This window comes from Saccopteryx leptura, chromosome X (genome assembly GCF_036850995.1).
Source record: "Saccopteryx leptura isolate mSacLep1 chromosome X, mSacLep1_pri_phased_curated, whole genome shotgun sequence".
NCBI classification, from domain to species: Eukaryota; Metazoa; Chordata; class Mammalia; order Chiroptera; family Emballonuridae; genus Saccopteryx; species Saccopteryx leptura.
The window spans coordinates 29,378,667-29,403,489 of record NC_089516.1 but is presented as its reverse complement, the minus strand read 5'-3'; the positions used below and the strand labels follow the sequence as shown (position 1 = coordinate 29,403,489).

General features: G+C 34.6%; 1 protein-coding gene across 1 annotated transcript in view; it reads right to left on the bottom strand.

Annotated features, from left to right (window-relative positions):
- Positions 1 to 24,823, bottom strand: part of CFAP47 (cilia and flagella associated protein 47) — a 390,193-nt gene that overhangs the window by 69,101 nt on the left and 296,269 nt on the right. Inside the window, exons 43-47 of the mRNA XM_066357757.1 lie at positions 22,478 to 22,581; positions 15,863 to 16,038; positions 13,492 to 13,599; positions 9,695 to 9,803; positions 3,908 to 4,064 (exon numbers count right to left, since the gene is read on the bottom strand). Coding sequence (XP_066213854.1) covers positions 3,908 to 4,064; positions 9,695 to 9,803; positions 13,492 to 13,599; positions 15,863 to 16,038; positions 22,478 to 22,581 — 654 coding nt within the window. The remainder of the gene's footprint in view (positions 1 to 3,907; positions 4,065 to 9,694; positions 9,804 to 13,491; positions 13,600 to 15,862; positions 16,039 to 22,477; positions 22,582 to 24,823) is intronic.

The following is a 24,823-nucleotide window of genomic DNA, read 5'->3' as shown; positions in this document are numbered from 1 at the left end:
GAGGACCACTGTATTTGGCAGCCCTCCAATGGTCTGAAGGACAGTGAACTGGCCCCCTGCATAAAAAGTTTGGAGACCCCTGATAGGCTGTAAAAGGAGGCCAAGATGGAAATCTAAGTATGTGTAGATCAGACAGACAACTTAGAATGACATACGGTCCTGGAGAGGACAGCTAGACATGATGAGTTCAAGACCCTCTTCCATCACTTATTTATTACATGTATGGTTTTAGGAAATTTCTAAGCCTCAGGTTCCATATCTGGAAAGCCTCCAAGATTTTTTTTTTTTTTTTAAAGATTGGGTACTGTCATGTTTATAAAGCTCAAGTGTGGTGTATACTGCGTGCAAAACAAATCCTAGTTCCCTAGGCTATTTGAGCTTTTCTGCAGCAATCTGCTCCTCTTGGGACTCATTAATAATCTGATTTGGGACATTTCTATTAGTCTCTGGGTCTGAGGCCATCTCCTCTCGAGCCACCCTATCTCATTCACCTTTGGAAGTTGGCATGGGTTAAGATATAAATAGGCTCCTGAAATATAACCTTTTAATACTTTGCTTTGTGTAATATTCACCTGAAAAAACTTTATGCTAAGACAACACGCAATAGAATTAAAGAGTTATATAGATTTTAATTAAATAGAATTAAAAGATTCTTTGAAAAACAAAGGGCAATACTTCTGAGGCAAGTGATTAAAATGGAAATAGCCAAGATAGCAGAAGAAAAGACACTAGAGAATAGGGTAATATAAAAGTTTGATCATAAGTTTGCAACTTTAAAAAATGCTGCCTTCTTGGAAAAACAGTGAATTTTGAAAGATCTATCCATCCATCCATCTGTCCATCTGTCCGTCCATCCATCCATCCATCCATCCATCCAAAGAGAAGCAAGAAATGCAGGATCCAAAAACCTGAGATTCCTCACACTTAGCAACCACGCTCGTTGTGCTAGCCTATGTCTTGCTATCAATTTTCATAAAGGGATTCTATTAATTCTGTAGCATCTGCAGGAACAGTTACACATTCCTTTGAAAGATAACAGGGATTGCATTGTCCTGCCAAGAAATAATTTGAACCCTTTGAGTAGTGAGTTTTTTTCATGCTCACTGATGCCCAGGAGTGAATTTTTTTTCAAAAAATGAAATTAGTTCCAGTTCCAGTTTTATTAACTTAAAATCATGTTTGTTTGTTAACCAATTTATACAAACAAGAAGAACATACATTTGCTTTTTATAAATGTTGTCTTACACATTTTTAAAGATGTACATGTACGATCGTACTCTGGATGGTCAGGAGGCACGAGAAAGTACATGAACGTTCCTACCACTCAAAGGATTAAGACATTTACAAATATTTACCTGAGAAGGTATCAATTTAGCACCTTTTTAACACGTATATTGGGCATGTATGTTAAATATTTTATTCTTCTTGTCAGTCATGTTTCCCTGTGGCCCTTCAACAATTCAGGCTAAATTATGAGGCACAGTCACCAAGGAATATAAGAAGATATATAAGCCTTGGCCAGTTGGCTCAGTGGAGAGAGTGTCAGCCAAGCATACGAATGACCCAGGTTCAAACCCTGTCAGGGCACCCATGAGAAGTGATCATCTGCTTCTCTGACCTTCCCTCTCCCTCTTCTCTCTTCCTCTCTCGCAACCAGTGGCTTGAGTTGGTCTGAGTGTCAGGCTCAGGTACTGAGGATAGCTCAGTTGGTTCAAGCTTTGGCCCCAGACATGGGCTGTCAGGTGGATCCCTGGCAGGGCGTATGCAGGAGTCTGTCTCACTATCTCTCCTCCTCTCACTTTAAAAAAAAATACTGGTATATGATGGCTAGAGAAAAAGAGTCCATGAAAGAAAAAGGAAAGGATGAATCTTTTCATAAAGAAAAGAAAGATTAGGTCAGTGTCTTACTTTGTCCCTAGTCTTGTTGGGTTGAAGGAAGAAGTGGAAGAACCTGAGAGTTTGAGTATTTACCCAAGGGAATGAGTTCAGTTATAAGACTGTTTTAAACTGCAAAACACTAATAAATAAAAAAGTTTGTACTACAAAGAAAATTAGCCACAAATTGTTTCACAATTTATGTTCAATGTTAAAAATCTCAATCAAATATGTTCTATAACACTCTCATAGTTATAATTTGGCTGCACCCACCTTGAAAACTTCATTCCCTGGTATAAATCATCTATCAGCCTTGTGTGTCCTCACACCAGTAAATCTGAGCCCTAAAACTGGTAGAAATTTCACAAACACACATTTTTTGGGGGTCTATCTAAATGTGTAGCCTGCAATTCCAGCCAAATACAACACAGTTATATTTGAATTTTGTCAGCTGCATCTTCTTGTCCCCCTGGTAGTTATTGGAAACCCCTGTTCCACACTTCAAATCTCCTACTAAGTCTCTTTTTCAGCAGACGAAAATCTAAACAAAACTGCTCTTAATTGGCAAGCCTTTCTAGTACCTAACAATTTGTCTACATTCACGTTTGTTTCATCTTGCGTCTTCTGTCCATGGCTTTTCTTTCTACCTCAAGTCTGATCTTAGTCCTCCCAGAGCCTCAGCCATCAGTTAAACACTACCTCCTTTATAGCTTTCACTCCTGCTCCTCCTGGCTTCTTCCTTCTGCTGCTACACATGCTCAAGTCTCTTCAATATTAAAATGCCAACTTCCTGAGACAGCAATCAACTGTTAGTAAATATTGGCATGTCTCTCCTCACCACAGCCAAAGTAGTCATAAGAGAATTTTACATCAGATGACATCACGTACTTATTTTTTCTTATTTTGTATCGGGAATATGAAGAGATGATCAGAAAAGATAAAAACTCCAATAGGTAAATAAGACTATTCAGCTTCAGGATTAAACAAAAAATAATAATAAATTTGCAATGATGATAAAACACCATTTTTCTCCAATCAGATTGATGGGGTTAAAGAGACTGCTACTAGTCAAGGTTAAAAGGCTCAAGAAAATAGGTAATGTCTATAATATACTCCTGATGGCAGTATGAATTGCAGTAGTATAACTATTCTGGAGAAATAGTTGCTTATTTATATGAAAAACCTTAATATATATATTCCTCTCAGCCCAACATTTGAACTATATAAAATGTATCACTGCTATAGTAGTATTTTAGTAGAAGCAATAATACCTGAGAAGATAAAATTAGTACTGTCCAACATTACATTTAAAATGTGTTTGAGAAATTTAATAATGAGTTATTTAGACCTACATTATTTGAACATTTAATAAAGTGACCAAAAACTCCAATTTTTAAAACCATGTATCTTCAATATGAAAGGAAGAACAAGTTTGATTACAGCCAAAATTTAACCCAAATATGCTATTTATAATGAATATAGAGAAAGGAAACAATATCAGAACACTAAGAATTTCTATAAACTTTTATAGCATATTTGAATAATAATAATCAGAATCTTACAAGTCTACTAATTTCTAGTTTTGGCTTTATAGATAAAATTAGAAGATGACTTGTTACATAGATGTCTTACTTTTTTGGAGCATTTAAAAACATTTTTTTTATTTATTGACTTTAGGGAGAGAGTAAAGGAGAGAGGGAAAGAGACAGAAACATGTATCTGTATCTGTATGTGCTCTGACTGGGGATCAAAGCGGCAACCTCTGCATATCAAGATGCCACTTTGACCAACTGCGATATCTGGCCAGGGCTAGATTTCTAAATTTTCATTCTGTCTCCACCACTTACATCCTGTGATTTCAGCCAAGATACCTCATTTTCACATCTCATATTCTCTCTCTTATAAAATGATGGTATTGAGCTCTTGGATCTCTAAGTACCCATTACCTCTAAAATGCATTGTTTCTATGATAAAATAAGTTTAAATAATAATTATAAAATAGCATAGGTAAAATGTAAGAAAAACAACTTACTTGTTAACAGGATATTGACGAAAACATTTTCTTTTGTGGGATTTTCAAAATCTATAGCAATACTTATTGGCTTATGCAAAAATGTAGTTACTTTTTGTACTTCTAGAGGCTGTGGAAAAAGTCCAACTCCAGAAAGGAGGCATTTCCATTCTTCAAACTGTTTAAAGATAAACATTCATAACATATATGTCATAACTGCATGCATTAAAATGAACAGGTTTTGCTCAAAAAGGATGGTGACTGGATGAGTTAAATTAAGAAAGGAGACCCGATGACTCTGAGATGAAAAAATAAAAAGTAAAAAATAAAAAGGAAAGGCAAATAATCAGAGAGGTCAGGGAAATACATTGAAAAGTTGAAGGGGTCTGGGCCCTGGAGCTGAAAAGATGAACAAATGATTGATTGAAGTCTAACTACAGATGAATCCTTGAAGCTTTGCTACAACTTGGAAGGAGATGTTTCAAGTGGCCGAAATCAAGCACCAATGTAAAAATGATTTATAAAAGGTTTAAATTGATTACTTACTTGAGTTCTTTGTGTTTCAGAATTTCAGGCTTAATGTCTAGGCTAGGATTTTCTAAAGCTATTAAGACGAAAACTGCTAATGTACCAGGTTATCCTTAATTAGATATAATTTACATCAGAAATGCAAGTGACCAAACTGTCCCCAGTAATTAAGTAAGATAAAGAGGCTAACCCTGGTATGAAGCAATGATTTAAAAGTGTGCCTTGTTAAAGTTATTTTTGTACAAGAATACAACCTCTATTGTGTACTTTCCCTCTGTACAGAAAGGATTACTATTTGCTTTAATATCTTTGAGGCACAGATACTTGCCCAGTATTGCTTCAGGTCATGCATAATTAGATCAGTAATCATGTAGGAAATTTAATAGCCTCAAATTTTTTGCTGAAGGTAGATTACACAGTATTTTAGAAAAGAGAACACTTCTGTCACCCACAAGTCTTGCACCAACATTGGGACCCTTATATTATATGTGATTCCACTGCCTCTCAGATGGCAGTCTCCTTTGTGTCACTTGAGATTTAAAGTTCCTATCTCCATTTATTTTCATTCCCATAAGCACTTGAAGAAGTACAAAATAATAATAAATGTAAAAAGCTATATAAAATTCTCATGGGTAATAAGAGAGTTATATGAAAATTGGCAATCTGTAGGTAGCTGTAAAAATAGTCACGAAGATGGTTTGAAGCCAGACATCTTGGATTCAGGTCTGGATTAAACTTCTTACTAGCTACCTGATTTTCATCTCTGTATCTCAGTTTCCTGATCTGTAAAGAGGGGTTGATAATCTTTTCATTTTAGAACTGCAGTGAGAATGAACTGAGATAATTAGAATGGCATGAGGCAAGCTTAGAGATGCTTAAAAAATGATTAGCCATTGTTGCTTTTTCAAATTATTATTATTCAAAAATGCTGTGCAGATGAAACAGATTGAAAAAATAACATATTTGCAAGATCAAACTTTCTACAGTTTAAGTTTATGAAAATTTGAATAGTTCATGAAACCCAAGTCAGAAAATTCACATAAATGCCAACAATTTGGCATTTACAAATGTTTAAAACCTGGGTGTCTATTCTCCTTCATTCAAGCAATTTAAGGATTCAAAAATGCCTTTTTTAGATGCCTATACATGCACAAACTGTATTTCCAAAAGTTCATTTAATTAATAGTTTACAATAAGCTTGTTCTATATACAAAAGATGTCAACTGAATGAACAGGTTTTAGTTACTTGTTGACTTTAAAATTTAATTAACTACACTTGGTCTAAGAATACTCTATCATACCTGGGCACAGTAAAAGATAATAGAACCTTGGTGACCAGCTCTTCCAAGGCCAGAAGGACGGAACTGAACAGGTACTTTTCCCTTGGCGTGAGGAAGTATGATCAGCTGTGTAAATTTTGAAAGAAGAGAAAGAGAAACAAAACAATCAATACCTTTGTTTGGGTCAGCATCTTTGTGTACTAGGTGTATGCTGGGTTGCTGTTTGTGTGATTAATGTGTTGCACTGCACCCTTTATCCAATCTTAGTATGCCTGCTTGATGAATATTGGTAAAACAGCTGGTGGTTAAGTGTTGAATGGTGCTCATGCCATGTTCTTACCCCAGACATGAACTTCATGATCTCTTTATATATAAAGAAAAGCAACATTAATTTTTTAGTCTGAGTTAGAGACCCCATAATAGAGATGTGCATTTTGTTTAAGAATCCATAGTTTATTGTTCATTCTAGGAAACAAGGCACACACTGGGAACCTAACCTGTAGCCTTGGTGATATGGACAGAAATGAGCTGATTCTAAGCATAGATGCAAGTCATGCTTCTTTAGCGTATCGTAAAGTTTTCCACTTTGTCCTATCACATACACACTAGTGTGACCTGAGAAAGTAACTTGATTCTGAAACGTATTAATTTGTTACTTCTTTAGAGTTTGTAAGTCAAGAACTTTATCCCAATATATTGAGGACTTGAGTATCTCATAATTAAAATGCTACACTGTGAATAATATTTATTACCAACACAAAGAATAATAGAATGAGTGGTACATATCTGAAAAATAAATGAGTTATTTTTTTCACTAATTTATTTTGCCAGATAACATTTGAAAAAGTAAAACTGATATATGGCGGTGTCATTCAATCCTTGTTAAATATAGCACTTGGTTCTCAATAAACTCTGAGACAATGAAATACAAATACAAACTTAATTTTATATTTAGAACAGAGTTATGTCTTTATTATGTATCAGTGTGTTTATCTACAGCAAGTATTTTTATCTTGGACTGGTTGTCTAATACGTAGAATATTTCAAAGTTATTAGTTAATGCACATTTAAGGAGAATAAATTAATTTCAACATCAACTTCAGCAAAAAATAAAGTTGTATTTCATATATTCTTTAAATTTAGCAAATAAGAAGAAAAGTTTCTCTGTACATATAGGAAGGATATACATATACATGAAATAAATAATCCTTTTTATTGGAAAAAAACATAAAATACTTCATCAAATTTGATTTTAATTCTAACATTACCACTTGCTAATCATGTCGCTTAAGTATTTTAACCTTCTTATCTTCAAATTCCTCTTTTGTAAATATATGTCACAGACATGCAGCAAAGATTGAGGTAGTATATACAACCAAGGAGTGATTCAATAAAATTTCTTATTTCCAGCTGAAATTTACTAGAAAATATTAATACATTTCTCGTGTTCTCAAGGGAAGAAGTATTTAGTGTTGAAATAGCATGATACAATTTACCTTAAAATTAAACAGTGAAGGGATTAAGAAGTACAGATTGGTAGTTCCAAAAAAAAAGATGTAAATAAAGTACAGCATAGTGCATATAATAAATAATATTGTGATAACTGTGTGTGGTGCCAGTTGAGCATGGATAACACTCTGTAAAGTAGATGACTATCTAACCACTATACTGTACACTTGAAACCAATATAAAATTACACTGAAAGTAAACTATAATTAAAAAAAAAATCCTGAATGAGAGTGAAAAAAAAAGAAAGAAAGAGAGATACATGGCAAACTATTAAGCTAAGACCCAAAGTAGAAGGTATAAATTTGTGCAGTGTATTATTCTTTCAGAATATATGTATTTATATATATGTATGTGTGTGTGTGTGTGTGTGTGTGTGTGTGTGTGTGTGTGTGACAGAGAGAGAGCAACAGAAAGGGAGAACATCAATTCATAGTTGTGACACCTTAGTTACTCATTGATTGATTTCTCATTTTGTGCCTCAACCAGGGGTCTCCAGCTGAACCAGTGACCCTTTGCTCAATCCAGTGACCTTAGGGCTCAAAGCAGCAATCATGGGATCATGTCTACGATCCCATGTTCAAGCCAGCAACCCTTTGCTCAAGCCAATGAGCCTATATTCAAGCTGGTGTCCTGAGGGTTTTGAACGCTGGTCTTCAGTGTCCCAGGCTGATGCTTTATTGACTGCGTCACCACCTGGTCAGGCTCAATTTCTGTATATTTTTGAAATTTTTCACAATATATCATTAGAGGAATGCAAGATTTTTACATCAATATTTGCTTTGGTAATCAATCTATGAGTTTTTTGTGTATGTTTCTGTGGTGTGTGACAGGGAGAGAGAGAGGGATAGATAGGGATAGACAGGAAGAAAGAGAGATGAGAAGCATCAATTCTTTGTTGTGGCACCTTAGCTGTTCATTGACTGCTTTCTCATATGTGCCTTGACCAGGGGGCTATAGCAAAGCGAGTGACCCCTTGCTCAAGCCAGAGACCTTGGGCTCAAGCTGGTGAGCCTTGCTCAAACCAGATGAACCCATACTCAAGCCAGCAACCTCAGGGTTTTGAACCTGGGTCCTCCGTGTCCCAGTCTGGTGCTCTATTCACTTTGCCACTGCCTGGTCAGGCCAATCTATGCTTATTTATTGAATTACTTATGAATAATAATCAATATTTTAAAACCCTTTCCTGTGTAAATAAAACTATAAGTTATATATATATATACACACACACACACACATATGTATACATAAATGAAAAAAATACATTCATTCACATTAATGTGTTCTCCTAATTTGTCCTACAATATACAATACTAGCTTCAGTAATCTATAAATTTATTTTGTCATTTCATAATACTGACATTAATTGCTTATTTCATACTTAATATCTGACAAATATATATATAAAAGAATAAATGGACTAGGAAGACATAATTGAAAATATTAAAGCAGAGCCCATATTCTTCATTTATATAAGTTGGCATCTGCAATACATTGTATTTGTTTTCCCTTGGAACACAATTTATATTCCTCTGTAAAAGTTGTGATATAAAGAATATGAGACCGCTTTCTAATGAGAAATTTATTTGTAAACTATATCCTGAATATTATATTAAATTTTTATATATGGAAAATACAGTATTGATATAAGCATAAGCATATTTTAAAATAAGTTTTTAAAGATTACACAATATATTTACTAATTTTAGCATTGATAGTGATATCTAATTTTACACATTATGTTAGTTAATTACTAATTTTATATCATGCTATTGTTGATTGGCAACCAGTGATTCATAAGAGATAGGTATTAAAATATAAATGAAGAAATCACATTGTAGATTTCGAATATTTGTTAAAAGTCTATTATTTTGAAATTTACCTGAAAGCATGGTTTTGACATTCACTGATTGTGGTATATATGCTTTGGAAACATAGATACTGATGCTGAACCTTCAGATCTTATTTTGTTAGTGGGGGAGGGGAAAAGTGATTGAGGCCCACTGACAGGCTCTGATGTATGCTAGGGGCCAAGTAATGAGAAAATAGGGCAGAGAAAGGAGGAAAGAGAGGCAGAGTTGTCATCACTGTCTGGAAGTTGGGGAGGGGTGGTGGGTAGGAGCTCTTGAAGGACTGGAAAAGAATTGGCCTCTTGGGACCCTGGAAACACAGCATGACTGTTGAGCCAAAATCATACTACTGGAAACCTACTGCAAAAACTGATTAAAAGCATAGCTTATTTAGAATTCAGTAATAATGAACATGACTCTAGTCTAGCATATATATTTTCAAAAATATATATGAACATTATATTGGTTTTTTGATAAATGAAAATTGGGGATATATATTATATACATATACATAAAATCCATTTTTAAATTTTAGACATTTAAAACCTTATTAATTGAAATGCTAATATTCTACAGTTTCCCAATATCAGAATTGGAAAATGTTCTGGTAGTGATAGGGTAATTGGCTTTCTGAATTTACTTACTGGTGATGTTTGAATTTTCACTTCAAAATTATCAGGATTGCTGTTTTTTATTTGCAACTCTAAGGTTTCACATGTAGGGTTACGTAAATAAATGGTTTGAGCGACAAACCTAGAAGGAAAACCAAAGCTAGTAAACTTGTTCACAAAGCTGTACATTGTTAATTTTTTTAATTTGATGACTATTATGGGATGACATGTATCCCACAAAAAGGTAATTTGAAATCCTAAATCCCAATACTTCAGAGTGTCACCTTATTTGCAAATAGGGTTGTTGTAGACGTTCTCAGTTAAAATAAGCTGGAGTAGTGTGACCCTTAATCTAACACATTGCTGTCTTTATATGAAGATGAAATGACACATGAGAAGATGGTCATATGCTAGTGGAGATGAGATTAGAGTGATGAATCCATCAAGCAAGGAACACCAAGGACGGCATGCAAACACCAGAAGCCAGAAGAGACAAAGAACGATTCTCCCTTACTGGTTTCAGAAGAAGAATGGTCTTTCTGAGACTTTGATTTCAATCGTCTACCTTCAAGAACTGTGAGACAATCAGCTTACATTTTTGTAAGGTACCCAGTTTATGGTATTTGTTATGGCGGGCCTATGAAACTAATACAATCACTTGTATGAGTTTCAAAATAAGAATCACATGAACTAATGACATTTTGCTAAATTATATAATCCTTGATTCTCTGTTTTTGACACCAATAGCATTATACATTGGGTATTGGAACATACTGCAATTTTAGGAGCAATGTTTACCAATTATTTTATAACTGATAAATCCAGAAAAAAATTAATGCAGTCTAGAAATAATAACAAAGAGTAATAAATTAACAATGTCCTGTCCATTTCATCAAGAAGGTACAAAGTGATGATAAGGAAATAACAACCCCCCAAACTGTGGCTAGCATTTATGGTCAAAGCAAAGAATAATCAAGACAGTTCGTAATTTTCAATCCACCATCATTTCTAATGCCTTTTGATTTACGACATCAAAATTGGAATCTTGTAATACAAATAAAAACCACACTGAGATGTCACCTCACATCTGTTAGTTTGACTGTTTTTGTAAAGTAAGATATGTATTGGTGAGAATGTAGAGAAAAGGAAACAGTGGTACACTGTTGATAGCAATGCAAGTTGGTACAGACAATATAAAATATAAAACCAATACTGTCTAGCCACTGTGCTGTACACTTGTATCAAATACAAAATAACACTCAATGTAAACTGCAATGGAAAGAAAAGACTATCAAAACGGTCTAGTAACATATAACAAGAGAGTCAACCTCATTAGTCGTAAGAGACATGTAAATTAAAAGCACATTGAGGTATCACTTCACACATACCAGGATGGTTAAAATTAGTCTTCCAACACCCATGATTTTTAGGATGTGAAGCAAATATAATTCATATATTCTGGCAGGAGTATAAAAAGGTACAGCCAATGTCGAACTCTTTGTCATTCTCCACTAAATTTAAATGATACTATCTTCGCATGTTATACACAATAGAAATGAACACAAATGTGCAACAGAAGCATATACAATGTTATAAACAATATTTTTCATAATATACAAAGCCTGGAAAAAAGATTAATCAACAACAAAACGCTGTACTTTGTGGCAGTGAAGAAAACAAATGAAGAATAGCTCTAAGAACAACATGAATGGCCCAATAAGGCCCCACTATTTTGAAGCCTCACATGTACATATGAGCAAAACAAGCATCAGAGAAAGTTTCTAATAGGAAAGAACAAAACCATTAAGACAAAGACCATGACTTCTTAAAATGACCATTCATATCTTAAAGGATAGGAGAGAAAATATTAAAAACATGAAATATTTTAGAAACATCCAAATTAAAACATTAAAAAAAATGGTCTTGGGTGTTGACAGCAGACATAAAAAATTCAACAAAAAAAATTGTAATCTAAAACTGAGTACATCTGCCTAAATGCAAAAATACAAACGTTGGGGAGGGAGGCAATAAAATTAAGAACATTATTAAAATAGCCCCCCTCCAAGTTCTAAATCTGAAACATAGATATTGTAGGAAGAGAGAAAAGAGAAAATGGAGAGATGACATAATTTGTGGTTTCCATAAACCGAAGGCCATTTGCTTCCATATTGAAAGAGACCACACTTACCTGGAAGAAATGTATGAAAATAGAGCCATACGAACATATTAACAATTTTAAGGACATTGGATACAATGAAAAACCGGACAAACACTGAAGAAGGTAAGGATCCAAGGCAAGGCTAGTTAAAAATATAGTCACCCCCAAACATCTTTAAATAGTATATCTTTTAATTATACACAGCATGACTTAGATGAAAATAAATTTTAAAGAAAACATGTTGAAAAATAACAAAAACTTAAAAAAAAGGCTGATGCTTTTTAAGGGCATAGAAGAAATCATGATTGTAAAACAGAAATATTTTTACAAAATTGTCTTACATTTATTAATAATTTATACATATAGTTTTCATATATTAATATATTTTTAAAACAAGAAAAAGTAGTTGTTTGCAAACAACTTGTAGGATACTGCTGGTGCTGCACTGGTTTCCCTAGAAGATCTAAAGCAGCTCTCTGAACTTCCCCCACCACCAACTTCCACATGTTTGCTGTGTATCTTCCACCTGAGACCTTCAGAGAATAGCCCATGGGTCCTGGAGCCTCCTCAGTGTTACTACACAAGTGTTGGAAGTTTATGGCTCATCCCAAGGAAGCTTATAGTGACTAGTATGGGAGTTCAAAAGCCCAGCATCTTGGCATCAAGACAAGACCAACTCTAAGATGTCATTTCTGCTGCAGAGCTTTTTGCGGTACTATCCCTGAAATGATCCCCTTGCTCAGCTTCTTCTCTTTCCTTATCCTGCTTACGGTATTCTGTTATTGACTTCTCTAACTGGAATCACTTCCTTAATAAATCACCTGCGGTGTTGTTTTGGCTCAATATCTGGTGTTAGGAGAATTCAACACTCTTTTGGTGTGCTAAGGAAGAGAAATTAATGAAAAAGCACAGATGTGCCCACTAGCAGAAATTGTGACATGGTTATCCCTATGTACTAACACCAAACTTGGTGCCAGGCATGTAATAATAACTCAACCATCTAAATATAAATGGTCATATCTCAAGGGAATATGGTATTAACCAAGTAACCAAGTATTCTCAGTTGCCTATTGCTTACTGCCTGCTTTGCCCTGACCAAGCTTTAGCCAGCCTTCTCTCTGTCCTACAGCTCCCAGAACTCTGCTTGAATCCAAGCCTGAGAAGGCACACACACACAAAAAGTAGAATGTGCCTCCCTTCTCGGCTTTTCCAGGAAATCAGTTTATCCTAGTGAGATGCTTTTCCTATCAGTTTTCACTGATCATTTTCCCTTCCTTATCTAGCTTGCCTTCCAAAGATTCTGCTTAGCTCTCTCTGCTTGCCATTTCTTTATCCTGTAGAGTAAAAATCCTTTTCTATTTGATTTTGAGACCCTTGCATATTCCTGAGCTCAGAGCATTCTCCCTACTGCATTAGTCCCCTTAGTTATTTCTCTAGTCCCTTTCTCTCCCTAGCAATACTCATTCCTAGTAAAAGCCTCTCCTTACTATGTCCTGACTTGCTTTTCTTTCATGTAAGTGTTCCATGGGGTAGTTTAAATATCAAACCTTCCCTGGAGAAGAAAATGAATTGAAATATATTCATGTCTTATTTAAAAATACACGATAACACTACTCGTTTAGATAAACATTTTCCTTTCATAAAATAATTTTATCTATTAAATAGAACTTACTTTCCAAGGTCACACTGGACTTCTGGCATTACAATCGGTGTTGGTAAGTCGACAATAAATTTCAGTAAATACCAGAATTCTACAAAATTATCAGGCTGAAAAATTATGCTGGTGAAGAGAATATACAAAATTTTATCAGTTGTTTTAGTTTGAATAACTAATTTGTCAGAAAAAAATATCCCAAATACAAAAAAAGCAATGGCTCTGTAACAATCTACTCTCATGGTAGATAAATTTTTAAATTTTTCATTTTTGGTGAGAAAAATCACCTCATTATTCAAGAAAAACATACCATTATTAATACTTGTTTAATAAATTCCTGTTAAATAAATGAAAATTGTCCAAACCTAAGTAATTAAAACACCTTCCAGGAGCTATAACCAGAAAAGTCCTGCTTTCAAACTGTGATTAAATCAAATTGAGTTTGTTGAATTAAACACATGTAGATTTTCCTGTGAAGGCCATCAGGAGACATGCAGCTCTGGAGAGCTTCCTTCATAATCAACATGTGCTCATCTATGGGGAGACAGAGACAGCATATGACAGTCTCCAAGTATAACTGGGCTGGCATTCCAGCTCTGTCATCTTTTATTTGTATGGCCTTGAACAAGTCACCTAACATTTTATGCTTCAATTTAATCATTTATGAAATGGGAGAAATTATTCCTGTGTCTCTCTCATGACTACTTTGAGAATTTTTATGTGTATATATATGCAAAACTCATGCCCCAATGATGATAACAGAGTAGTCAGTAAGTATTACCCCAAATTACCTCTTCCAATGTATGCTGATAAAGAAACTTCAAGATTCAGTCTGTCAGTCTGTGTTCACAAAACCTCTACAGTCACCCTGGGGAGAGCAGACTAGTCCACATTCATAATGGTAATCTATCAAAATAGTATCTTCTTTTTTAATTTAGAAATTAAATTTAATGGGGTGACACCGATCAATTTGGCAGATGGGAAAAATACGTTATGTTCTTATTTTCATGCTTCACATTACAAAAATTTTTATGCTCTAAAATTTCAAAAATGTATTTATTTATTCATTAGTCACTAAAATAAAATTTCTTTAACCCCAAAAGAGCATATTAACTAGCAAAGGGCATTTTCATGGAATAATGGCTGTATTTTATAATGTCTTTGAAGTCTAGTCTTTGAAACTATAATAAATAAATGGGATATTACTTTGAAACAAATAAAGTTGATTATTTTACTATAATGCAATTGAGTTAATCATGAACATAGAGGTTCTGTGTTTGTGTGCATGTGCATGAGCATACAGTACTGTTTTTCACAATTATCATGCTATAAAAACACTTATCATTGCCCTGCTAACATGTCTGTTTATTGTGTGTTTGTGATGTGCATGTGTGTGTATACACACAGAAGGTCCCCAATATATAATTGTTCAACTTACTATCTTTCAAATTTATAAAGGTGCAAAAGCAATATGTATTCATTACAAACCATAATTCAAATTTTGGATTTTGAACTTTTCCTGAGTTATTTTGAACTTTTCCTGGGCTACAATTGATACACTACAGTACATTCATTGTGTTAGATGATTTTGGCCAACTGTAAGCTAATGAAAGTGTTCTGGGCATGTTTAAGGTAGGCTACACTAAGCAATGATGTTTGCTAGGCTAGGTGTATTGAAAGCATTTTTGACTTATGATATTTTCAATTTACAATGAGTTTATTTCAAGACTTTCTGTGTATATATTTAGCACAGTATAGTACAGTACTGTCAATTTAATATTCTCTATGTCAGGGGTCACCCGGAGGACAGCTGTGATTGGCTCCAGCCACCTGCAACCATGAACATGAGTGGTAGGAAATGAATGGATTGTAATACATGAGAATGCTTTTATATTTTAACGTTATTATTTTTTTTATTAAACATTTGTCTGTGAGTCAGATTCAGCCATCAAAAGAGCCACATCTGGCTCGCGAGCCATAGGTTCCTGACCTCTGCTCTATGTCTTCCAAGAGAATGATTTGTATTTAGTTCAGAATATAAAATATGAATTAATTTCATCAAGAATATTGAAAGTTTAACCCATAATATCCTTATATAATCACTTTCATTTAAGTCAATTTTTGCACCAAGAAATATTTGGTTAGTGAAAAGCAGAATTGAAGAGGGTATATAAAGAACAATGTAAGAACCATTTAACTTGATGCTCCAATAAACATTGGAGAAAGCAATGCGAACTCTAAATTAGTACATTTTATAAATGATTGGTATTAAATAAAGCTAAAACTATGAGCAAGTGTAATTTAAATGATTACAAAATGCAAATAATCATTTTAAAAGCTTGATTTCAAAAAATCAACAAGAAAATATAACACCATATTGAAACCATACCTTTCCTTTCTACAGCCTGTAGCTGCTGGAGTATACCTCACATGATAGTCCATACATTGTTGTGGAGCCAATGTAAACTCCCGGGGTGCCAAAAAAGCAGGATTTGATATTATAACATCCATGTTAATCATGTGTTCTTGTGCATTACGTAGTGGGATATCAAAACAAATGCCCTCCTAGAATTACAGAACAAATATAATCAGTTGCTAGTATTAGCATAGTGTCATTGTTCTATGGAAACAAATGCAAAGAAAAATTGGATACAATATAAAGCCATTTCTTTTATTTTTCTCCTTGGTCCACGAATGAATGCATCTCACTTTATATCATTTTTCCCCCTTGATTAGTTTTGGTAAATAACAATATTTTTTTTCAAAAACAAGTACTCCAAAAAATCTGTCTAGCTAAATGCTAAGAGCACTGTAAAATAACATTTGAAATACATCTTTTGTCAGTACTATTATTAATATGAGGTCCACTTGTCAAATTCTTCTCGCTGCTGTACTCATGCTTCAGCACAGAAAAGAATCACCTGCAAAGGTTGCTAAAGCATACATTACTGGCCCCTACTCCAAAGACTCTGATTCAGTAGATCTTAGATGGAGCCTGAAAACATTTTTAAAACATTGTGGCTGCTGCTGCCAATCTAGAGGATATACTTTAAGGACCTCTCTACATTAGCATCAAGAAGTCGCCTGACCAGGCGGTGGTGCAGTGGATAGAGCATTGGACTGGAATGCGGAGGACCCAGGTTCGAGACCCCGAGGTCGCCAGCTTAAGCGCGGGCTCATCTGGTTTGAGGAAGGCTCACCAGCTTGAGCACAAACAAGGTTGCTGGCTCGAGCAAGGGGTCACTCGGTCTGCTGTAGCCCCCCAGTCAAGGCACATATGAGAAATCAATCAATGAATAACTAAGGAACTGCAACGAAGAATTGATGTTTTTTATCTCTCTCCCTTCCTGTCTGTCTGTCCCTATCTGTCCCTCTCTCTGACTCTCTCTGTCTCTCCCACAAAAAAAAAAAAAAAAAAAAAAAAAAAGTAAGGACACGCTGAACTAAGAAGTCAAATTATACGATGATGTAACTACTTTCCTGTTTAAATTCCTTTCTTCTGTTCTGGTTTCTCTTGTCTTGCCCCATTAGCTATACACTCGGCCCTGGAAGGTACTCTACAAGTTCCAAGGCATTTGCTGATCGTCATTCTGACCTATGTTGGCTAATATCTTGTATTTCATCTCATGACAGCCGCAATTTCAAGTAAAAGTCATTAATTTAAGCAAATATCTCAAAAGTGAATAATAGGTTCAATATGAACAAAGGCCAGTTGTCTATAATGCTTTAACCTAATGAAAGGAGAATGTTGCACGTTTCAGTCACAATTTAAAGACTGGTAATGAATGTACTTTAAGGACATAGAGCTATTCTGAAATTTATGAAATAACATTACAGGTGTGACAAAAAAATAAATTGGTGAGAACAGGTAGTGATAGGGAGAGTTAGTTATTCACAAAACATAACTTCAAGATAGGCATTGCAGCTTTGTCCATGAAGGAAACATTTGCTTGCTTACCTCTATATAAATAAATGAGTGGTTAATGCTACATTCACATATTCTCTGAGCAAGAAAAATTTAATTCACTAAGTATTTTCATGGAAATGTCATACTTCCTACACTGAATGGGTTTGAGTAAATAAAAATTATATTTTGGTTCATAAAAGTTTAATTGCATAAATGGCCAATTCAATATGAAATAGCAGAAAGTCTTTTTCACCATACCCTCTCCCAGGAGATAATCATGAGTTCATTATAAAAGAATTACTTAGCAGGTACAAATCACACAATAATATTAACTTAAGTAAGGTATATTTTACTGAAGAAATCTTTGATTTTAATTTTATTCAATTTCAAAATATTACAAAGTCAATAAATAAATAGTTTCAAAGGGTATTTTGAAATGTACCATGTAATTTGGAGGAGGTGATAACTCTAATCTGTCTCAGTAATTTCCCTAAATTGAAAAGTCAGGGCCAACAGTTCAGAACCCAGAGGAACGAGGTCTGTAATTATAAATTAAAAACATCATTGTCATTTTTCTGCTACTACCACCTGCATGTCACTGTACCTACTAAAGTCATGCCTCCTGCCCCCTATTTCCAATCCTGCACCATTCCATGTGAGACATAGAGAAGGCAGAAATGGGTGCTAATGTCAGATTGAGGGGGTGGCATGTTCACATGTATTCTGACATTTTCCATAACCTTGTGTGTGCATGGGTGGGGGGTGGCTATAAAAGACAGTAACAATAGAAAATTATTTAACTGCAGGTACCAATCCCTAGGAAGTACATTCCTGCATAGCTGTTTAACATAAGTTATAGGTTTTCTTTATATATATATATATATATATATATATATATATATATATATATATATATATATATATATATATAAACTATGTCTATACCAATCTAGAGCAATACATATATTTCGTGATTTAATGCAAAGGGAGACATGAGATACTTTTTAAAAAACCAGTTTAAAATTTTTTCATAACTTGTCAAGATAAATTCAGAGTCAAATGGTTATTTTTCCTATCGTAATATTTCATGAAAAAGAAAAATTCCAGTATCATATACAAATCTCATAATGTATGGATTTTCACCCAGAAAAAATAAAGAATATTAATATATAAAGGAAAGAAGAAAATACATAACACAATGAGTACCTGAAAATATTTTTTTCATATTATGAAGGCTAAAATTTTAAACTAAAAACATTGAAAATGATTGGCAACTCGCATGTTTTGTATATATGTTTTTATATTTGACACCACGTAGATCAACAGTGCTCTTAACTATGCTCCCCTCTTACTAGCTTGTAGAGAGATTTCTGGGTCTCACCATCAATAATAGAGTGAATTTAACTGAAAGTTAATTATATAATGCATAAAACAAGCAAAGAAATAGTCATGCAATTATCATTGACAACAGAGCAAATATTATGAAGGCTATGAATGATCTAAAACTTAAAAGCATATGAAATTTTGTTTGCTCACTTCAGAAAAACAGCTCTTTGTTATATATTGGAATTATTGAGTGTCAGTAGAAAAATAATGGCTTACTCTCATAATTTTCCCACAGCCAAACTACGTGAGATACAAGAGATTTTTGAGTTCAAACAAAATAGAACAGCACATACTACATGTTAAAATTTTCAGGACTCTAAACTAAAAAAAAGAAAAAAACCCAAACAAACACATAAACCAATTTAAAATTGGGCAGAGGACCTGAACAGACACTTCTCCAAAGAGGACATACAGATGGCCAATGGACATATAAAAAGATGCTCTATATCATTTATCATCAGATAAATGCAAACTAAAACCACAATGAGATACCACTCCATACCTGTTAGAATGGCTATTAACAATGTTGGAGAGGATGCAGAAAAAAGGGAACCCTTGCACACTCTTGGTGGGAATACAGACTGGTACAACCATTATGGAAAACAGTAGGGAGGGTCCTCCCTCAAAAAATTAAAAATGGAATTGTCATATGACCCAGCAATTCCACCTCAGGGAATATATCCAAAGAAACATAAAATACTAATTTGAAAGAATATATAAACCCTTATGTTCACTGCAGCATTATTTATAATAACCAAGATATAGAAACAGCTACAGTTGCTTCAATAGACAAGTGGATAAAAAAGTTGTGGTGCATATCTACAATGAAATATTACTAGACTATAAATAAAGTAATGAAGGCTTAAAGAAAAAATTTTCAAGAAAAATCCTAAATATTTTACTCCAAGAAAAAATGAACTACCCACAACCGATTATTTTTCCTTGTGAATATAATCTGATTCTTTGAACCTGCTGTAAAAAGTAACAAAATTTATATGCCTCAAGGGTTTAAATATTTCTTAAACCCCATTTAAGCACTCATTTATCTTTAGGAAAGATGTGGAAATTGGGTTTAATCTAACAAAAGCAGAGACAGAAAATCAGAGATAGCTTTGTATCTTGAAAGCTACATTGCCACATATGATGATTTAAGGTTTAAGTAAAATATTCCTCAAAAGTTTAGCAAAAATAGCAACTGTAGTAAAAAATATTAGGGAACAATATATAGGTGAGGGCAACAGTTTTAATGTACTTCTGAAAGTATTAAAAAAGCATCTTCTTCAAGAAGTGCACAAAAGTTTATTTGATGGGAATTAGGGTAATCCACACCATCTCTATCAACTAAATCTTCATGTTCATTAATTAATAGGTTGTAAGTTTTACCTTAGGCAATTACTATTAGAAAGGTGGAAAAGCTTGATACTTTGGCAACAACATCACTGTTATTGGTAGGCCATGTGGAGAGAGTTAGTGGAAAAGGAATCCACTTCTCTACAAACATCCTTTGAAAGTGAAAATGTAATCAGTACAGAAAACTTTTCTAGAGGGACAAAGAGAGCAATGTAGCAGCTGATGGGGCCAAATCTTGCTTCTTCCCTGTAATAGAAGACTACTCAATAGAATGGAGGTTCAAAACTTGCATTTTCATATAGACCTTGAGAGGAAATTATTTCAGTGTCCTTCTGAAATAACGATTCACAATGAAAAATAAAAGCAATAGCATAATTGGTAATAATCTGAAATGATATACAGATAAGAGTTTTAGGTATCCAACTGTGGTATTAAATTAGGATTAAATAATAATAATGGAATTTGTTACATGGGGAGAGGAAAGTCCTTTGCGGAAAATTGAGAGGGGCCCGTTTTTAAAAATATAAATTTATTCGTTTGTTTACTTATTTATTTATTTATATTTAAGTTAGAGGATGCAAGATAGAGAGACAGACTTCTGCATATGCCCCAACCAGGATCCACCCAGCAACCCCTGTCTGGGGTCCATGCTTGAATCAACCAAGCCACTGGCTGTGGAAGGGAAAGAGAGAGAGAGAGAGAGAGAGAGAGCAGGGGGAGGGGGAGGGGAAGATGAGCAGATGGTTGCTTCTCCTGTGTGTGCCCTGACTGGGGATCGAACCCAGGATGTACACACACTGGGCCAATGCTTATCCACTAAGCAACCAGCCAGGGCCAAAAGAGGGGCCCATTTGAAAGTGTATTATTCATGAAAAAAATTTATTTCCAAAAGGGTGTATCAAATCTTAATTTAAAAAGTAAAAACATAGTTGAGGTACATTAAAGATAGCTAATCGCTTCTTTTTGCTTTTTGCTCAGTCTTCCTATGTATCCATATAAAGTATCCTGATGGCATGTGTTTCCCAAACTGTGTGACACTCTTGACCATGCAATGTTGAGAGTTATAAAAATCTCAATTCCTACCAATACTTTTTTGAAGGGTTAATAATACGTTCTCAAAAAGGGCACCTTATGTACCATTTAATGAGGAAATGATACAGTAGTGTGTGAGTGATTTCAGAACTGCATGTATATTTGCTAGTTTGTATGCACATTTCTACTCTTCTTTATCCCTATTTTAAATGGTTAATGAGGAAGTCGATGTCTTCCCTTTTTGAGGTGACACCTCATGGGCCCAGTTTCTTCTGGACCCACTTAAAATTTTTTTTTCTCCTGAATCTTGACAAAGTGATGACTTTTAATCTAGTAATAATTTTCCACAGCAAGTTGTTTCATAATTAAAGTTATGTCATTTAAAAGTAACCTTTAAGAAATATTTTATTCTGTAGTGATAACAGGGTCATGAAAATAGAATGTTTTCTTGGAGTGAAATGATCCAGACTTTATCATATTAAATAACTTTCCACTTAGCAGAGATTGCTTTTGCAATCTATACTTGAGTGCATTTCAATAGTTTAATCACCCATTTACTATGCTTCAATGGAAATTTACCCAGAAATCACAGGGGCAGATAATTCATATATAGACTCAAAATGTTTTCAGTCTTATTTTCTATTTGATGGAGTAAAAGTTCAAGATTATAAATAATCAATTGTACCAAAAAAATCTATCTTCACATTTAAAAATGAAAATAACCTTTTATCACAGATTTAATATTTGAGTACTAACAATAAGGACATTAAATTGAATGAAAACATGATTAATGGCAATTGATACTGACTTCATGTTTCATTTAAACCAAAACTCTCACTATTTGACTCTTAAATAATCCTGGACATGGAGTGAGTATCCTTAATAATTCACATAACACATTCATATTTTTAATCAACTGTTATTTAAAATGCTAACTCTGTATCAGTTGCTCCAAATATGTTTCAAAGAAAAAGCCCTGCTGTAGAAAACAGGATGAATTAGTATTGAACAAGTCTAGAGACACAAGGCTGCTTTTATCCTGTGATGGCAAGCATGAAGGTGAAGTTCTCTCCAGTAACTCCTGAAAGATACAGGTAGAATGCTAATCGGTGCGGCCACTATAAAATACCATACAACTAAAAAATTCTCGCCATAATATTTCAAGGTAAAGATTACTGGATTTAAAAATAAAATAGCTGTAATTTGAATAATTTATCTGAATATGAGTATTTAATATGGATTTTTTTAGGGCTAGCAATTTAAGTAAGTGTACAACAAAAAGCTGTCTGCAAAAACACAAAAATCGATGAACATTTCATGGGCACTTACCAAGGCAACACATTTTATTTCAACAATGTTTACAGGCTCTGCAGGGTGGATATAGATGTCAAGGTTATACCAAACTCGTACATTGCTACCAATGCCCTGATCATCTGGGAAAAAAAAAAAAGCATTTAATATAGGCTCCATAATACTATACTTAACATAAAAATTTGAGGAACATGAACAGATATAATTTTCAGACTCCTTTTGATGGACTCATTTGTCAAGAGCACTGAGAAGAGAGAAGCGGTTTCATTACTCTGTGAGTGCTAAGAGAAGCCCTACCCTGCATGGCCATGAGATAGCCCGTGAATGCTCCCAGCCCAATCTCTGCCCCAGTAACTTGAGTTCCTCACTAAAATAAACTTAGAGATGTTTCACTTTTAAGTTAAGGATTAAAATTTTAAGAGAAATAATCAATTCTTTTTTTTGCCATAATTGCAAAAATATTTACATACTGTATACATAAATGTCTAAATATGATATTATAATACATGATGTTACATTTCTAGTACCATAAGAATTTAGTCTACAGACAAAGTCAGAAACAGTTAAAGAGATTTCTGGTTTCTTGGGACACTGAAAAAGGAGCATAGGAATTTATCCCAAAGAAAACTGTATTGGAGTTATGGGCCAAGTGGAGAGAAATTGTGTTTGTAAATGGGTTCCTAATATTATTTAAAAGCAGGTATTTCTGTTGCTGCTAATGATCAAAGTCTCACTTCCAAATGTAGAAACTAGAACTCTAGTAGACCACAAGAGCCCAGCGTAGCAAGGTTTGTACTAGCATCAAACCCTGGTTCTTTCCATTTGTTCTCATCTGTGTAGATTCTTACTTTAATTTTCTCTGTTCTACAGCATTAACCTAGTTTGCAGTTTGAGATGTCCTCTAGTTTCAGTTGACCAAATGTATTTTCATATCAGTATTGTCATGTTTTATGAATTCCAAGAAGTGCCTGACCAGCTGGGGGCACAGTGGATAGAGCACGGACTGGGATGTAGAGAATCCAGGTTCAAAACTCTGAGGCCACAGGCTTGAGTGCAGGCTTACTAGCTTGAGCGTGGGGTCATCAGCTTGAGTGTGATTTAAGCAAGGGGTCACTTGCTCTGCTGTAGCCCCCCGGTCAAGGCACATATGAGAAAGCAATCAATGAACAACTAAGGTGCCTCAACAAAGAATTGATGGTTCTCATCTCTCTCCCTTCCTATCTGTCTGTCCTTATCCCTCTCTGTCACTCTAGTTAAATTAATTAATTAATTAATTAATTCATTCATTCAAGAACTGATTTGACTAAATTGCTCAAATCACTAGCATGTTAGCCAATTCCTTATAAGATCCCTACATTTATTGTATATTACTTTACACTATAATATATTAAAATATTATGGTGATATCTGTTCCTCTGAAGAATCTGATTAAATACATATTTAATTAATAAAGATTCTTCTTTGGGATACCTTTGTCTCGATAACTTTGGTCCTGTTGACCCACTCTTCTATAATGCCTTCATATGTTCCTACTACTCACAGAAAAGAAAACTCATTCCCCCACTCTCTAAGAAATCTTCCTTATCTATTCCCACACTCTATCATCTCAATTACCCTTGAATTTCTATTAAAAAGGTATAATATTTATTAAAATGCAAATTACTCCTCCTATGTTTATAATATAGGAAGGGTAAATAATATTTACTTCCTTTTGCATGCGGAAGATTATCACATCCTATGTTGAAGAAAAGCATATTACACTGTTAAAATAATATACTCATTAGTGGCTTTTTTTTTTTTTTTTTTTCCTGAAGCTGGAAACGGGGAGAGACAGTCAGACAGACTCCCGCATGCGCCCGACCGGGATCCACCCGGCACGCCCACCAGGGGCGATGCTCTGCCCACCAGGGGGCAATGTTCTGCCCCTCCTGGGCATCGCTCTGCCGCGACCAGAGCCACTCTAGCGCCTGGGGCAGAGGCCAAGGAGCCATCCCCAGCGCCCGGGCCATCTGTGCTCTAATGGAGCCTCGCTGCGGGAGGGGAAGAGAGAGACAGAGAGGAAGGAGAGGGGGAGGGGTGGAGAGGCAGATGGGCGCCTCTCCTGTGTGCCCTGGCCGGGAATCGAACCCGGGACTTCTGCATGCCAGGCCGACGCTCTACCACTGAGCCAACCGGCCAGGGCCTACTCATTAGTGTTTTATCAGAAATTTACTGCTGTTTCTTGTTTTATAACAGAAATATATATAAAGTGTTTCACTTATGAAAAAGTAGGCAGCCTTCAAGCTGAAGGATTATAATCTACAGTGTTAAGAGCAAAACAAATATAGAAATTAAACTACATAAATTTAATACTGAAATAATACA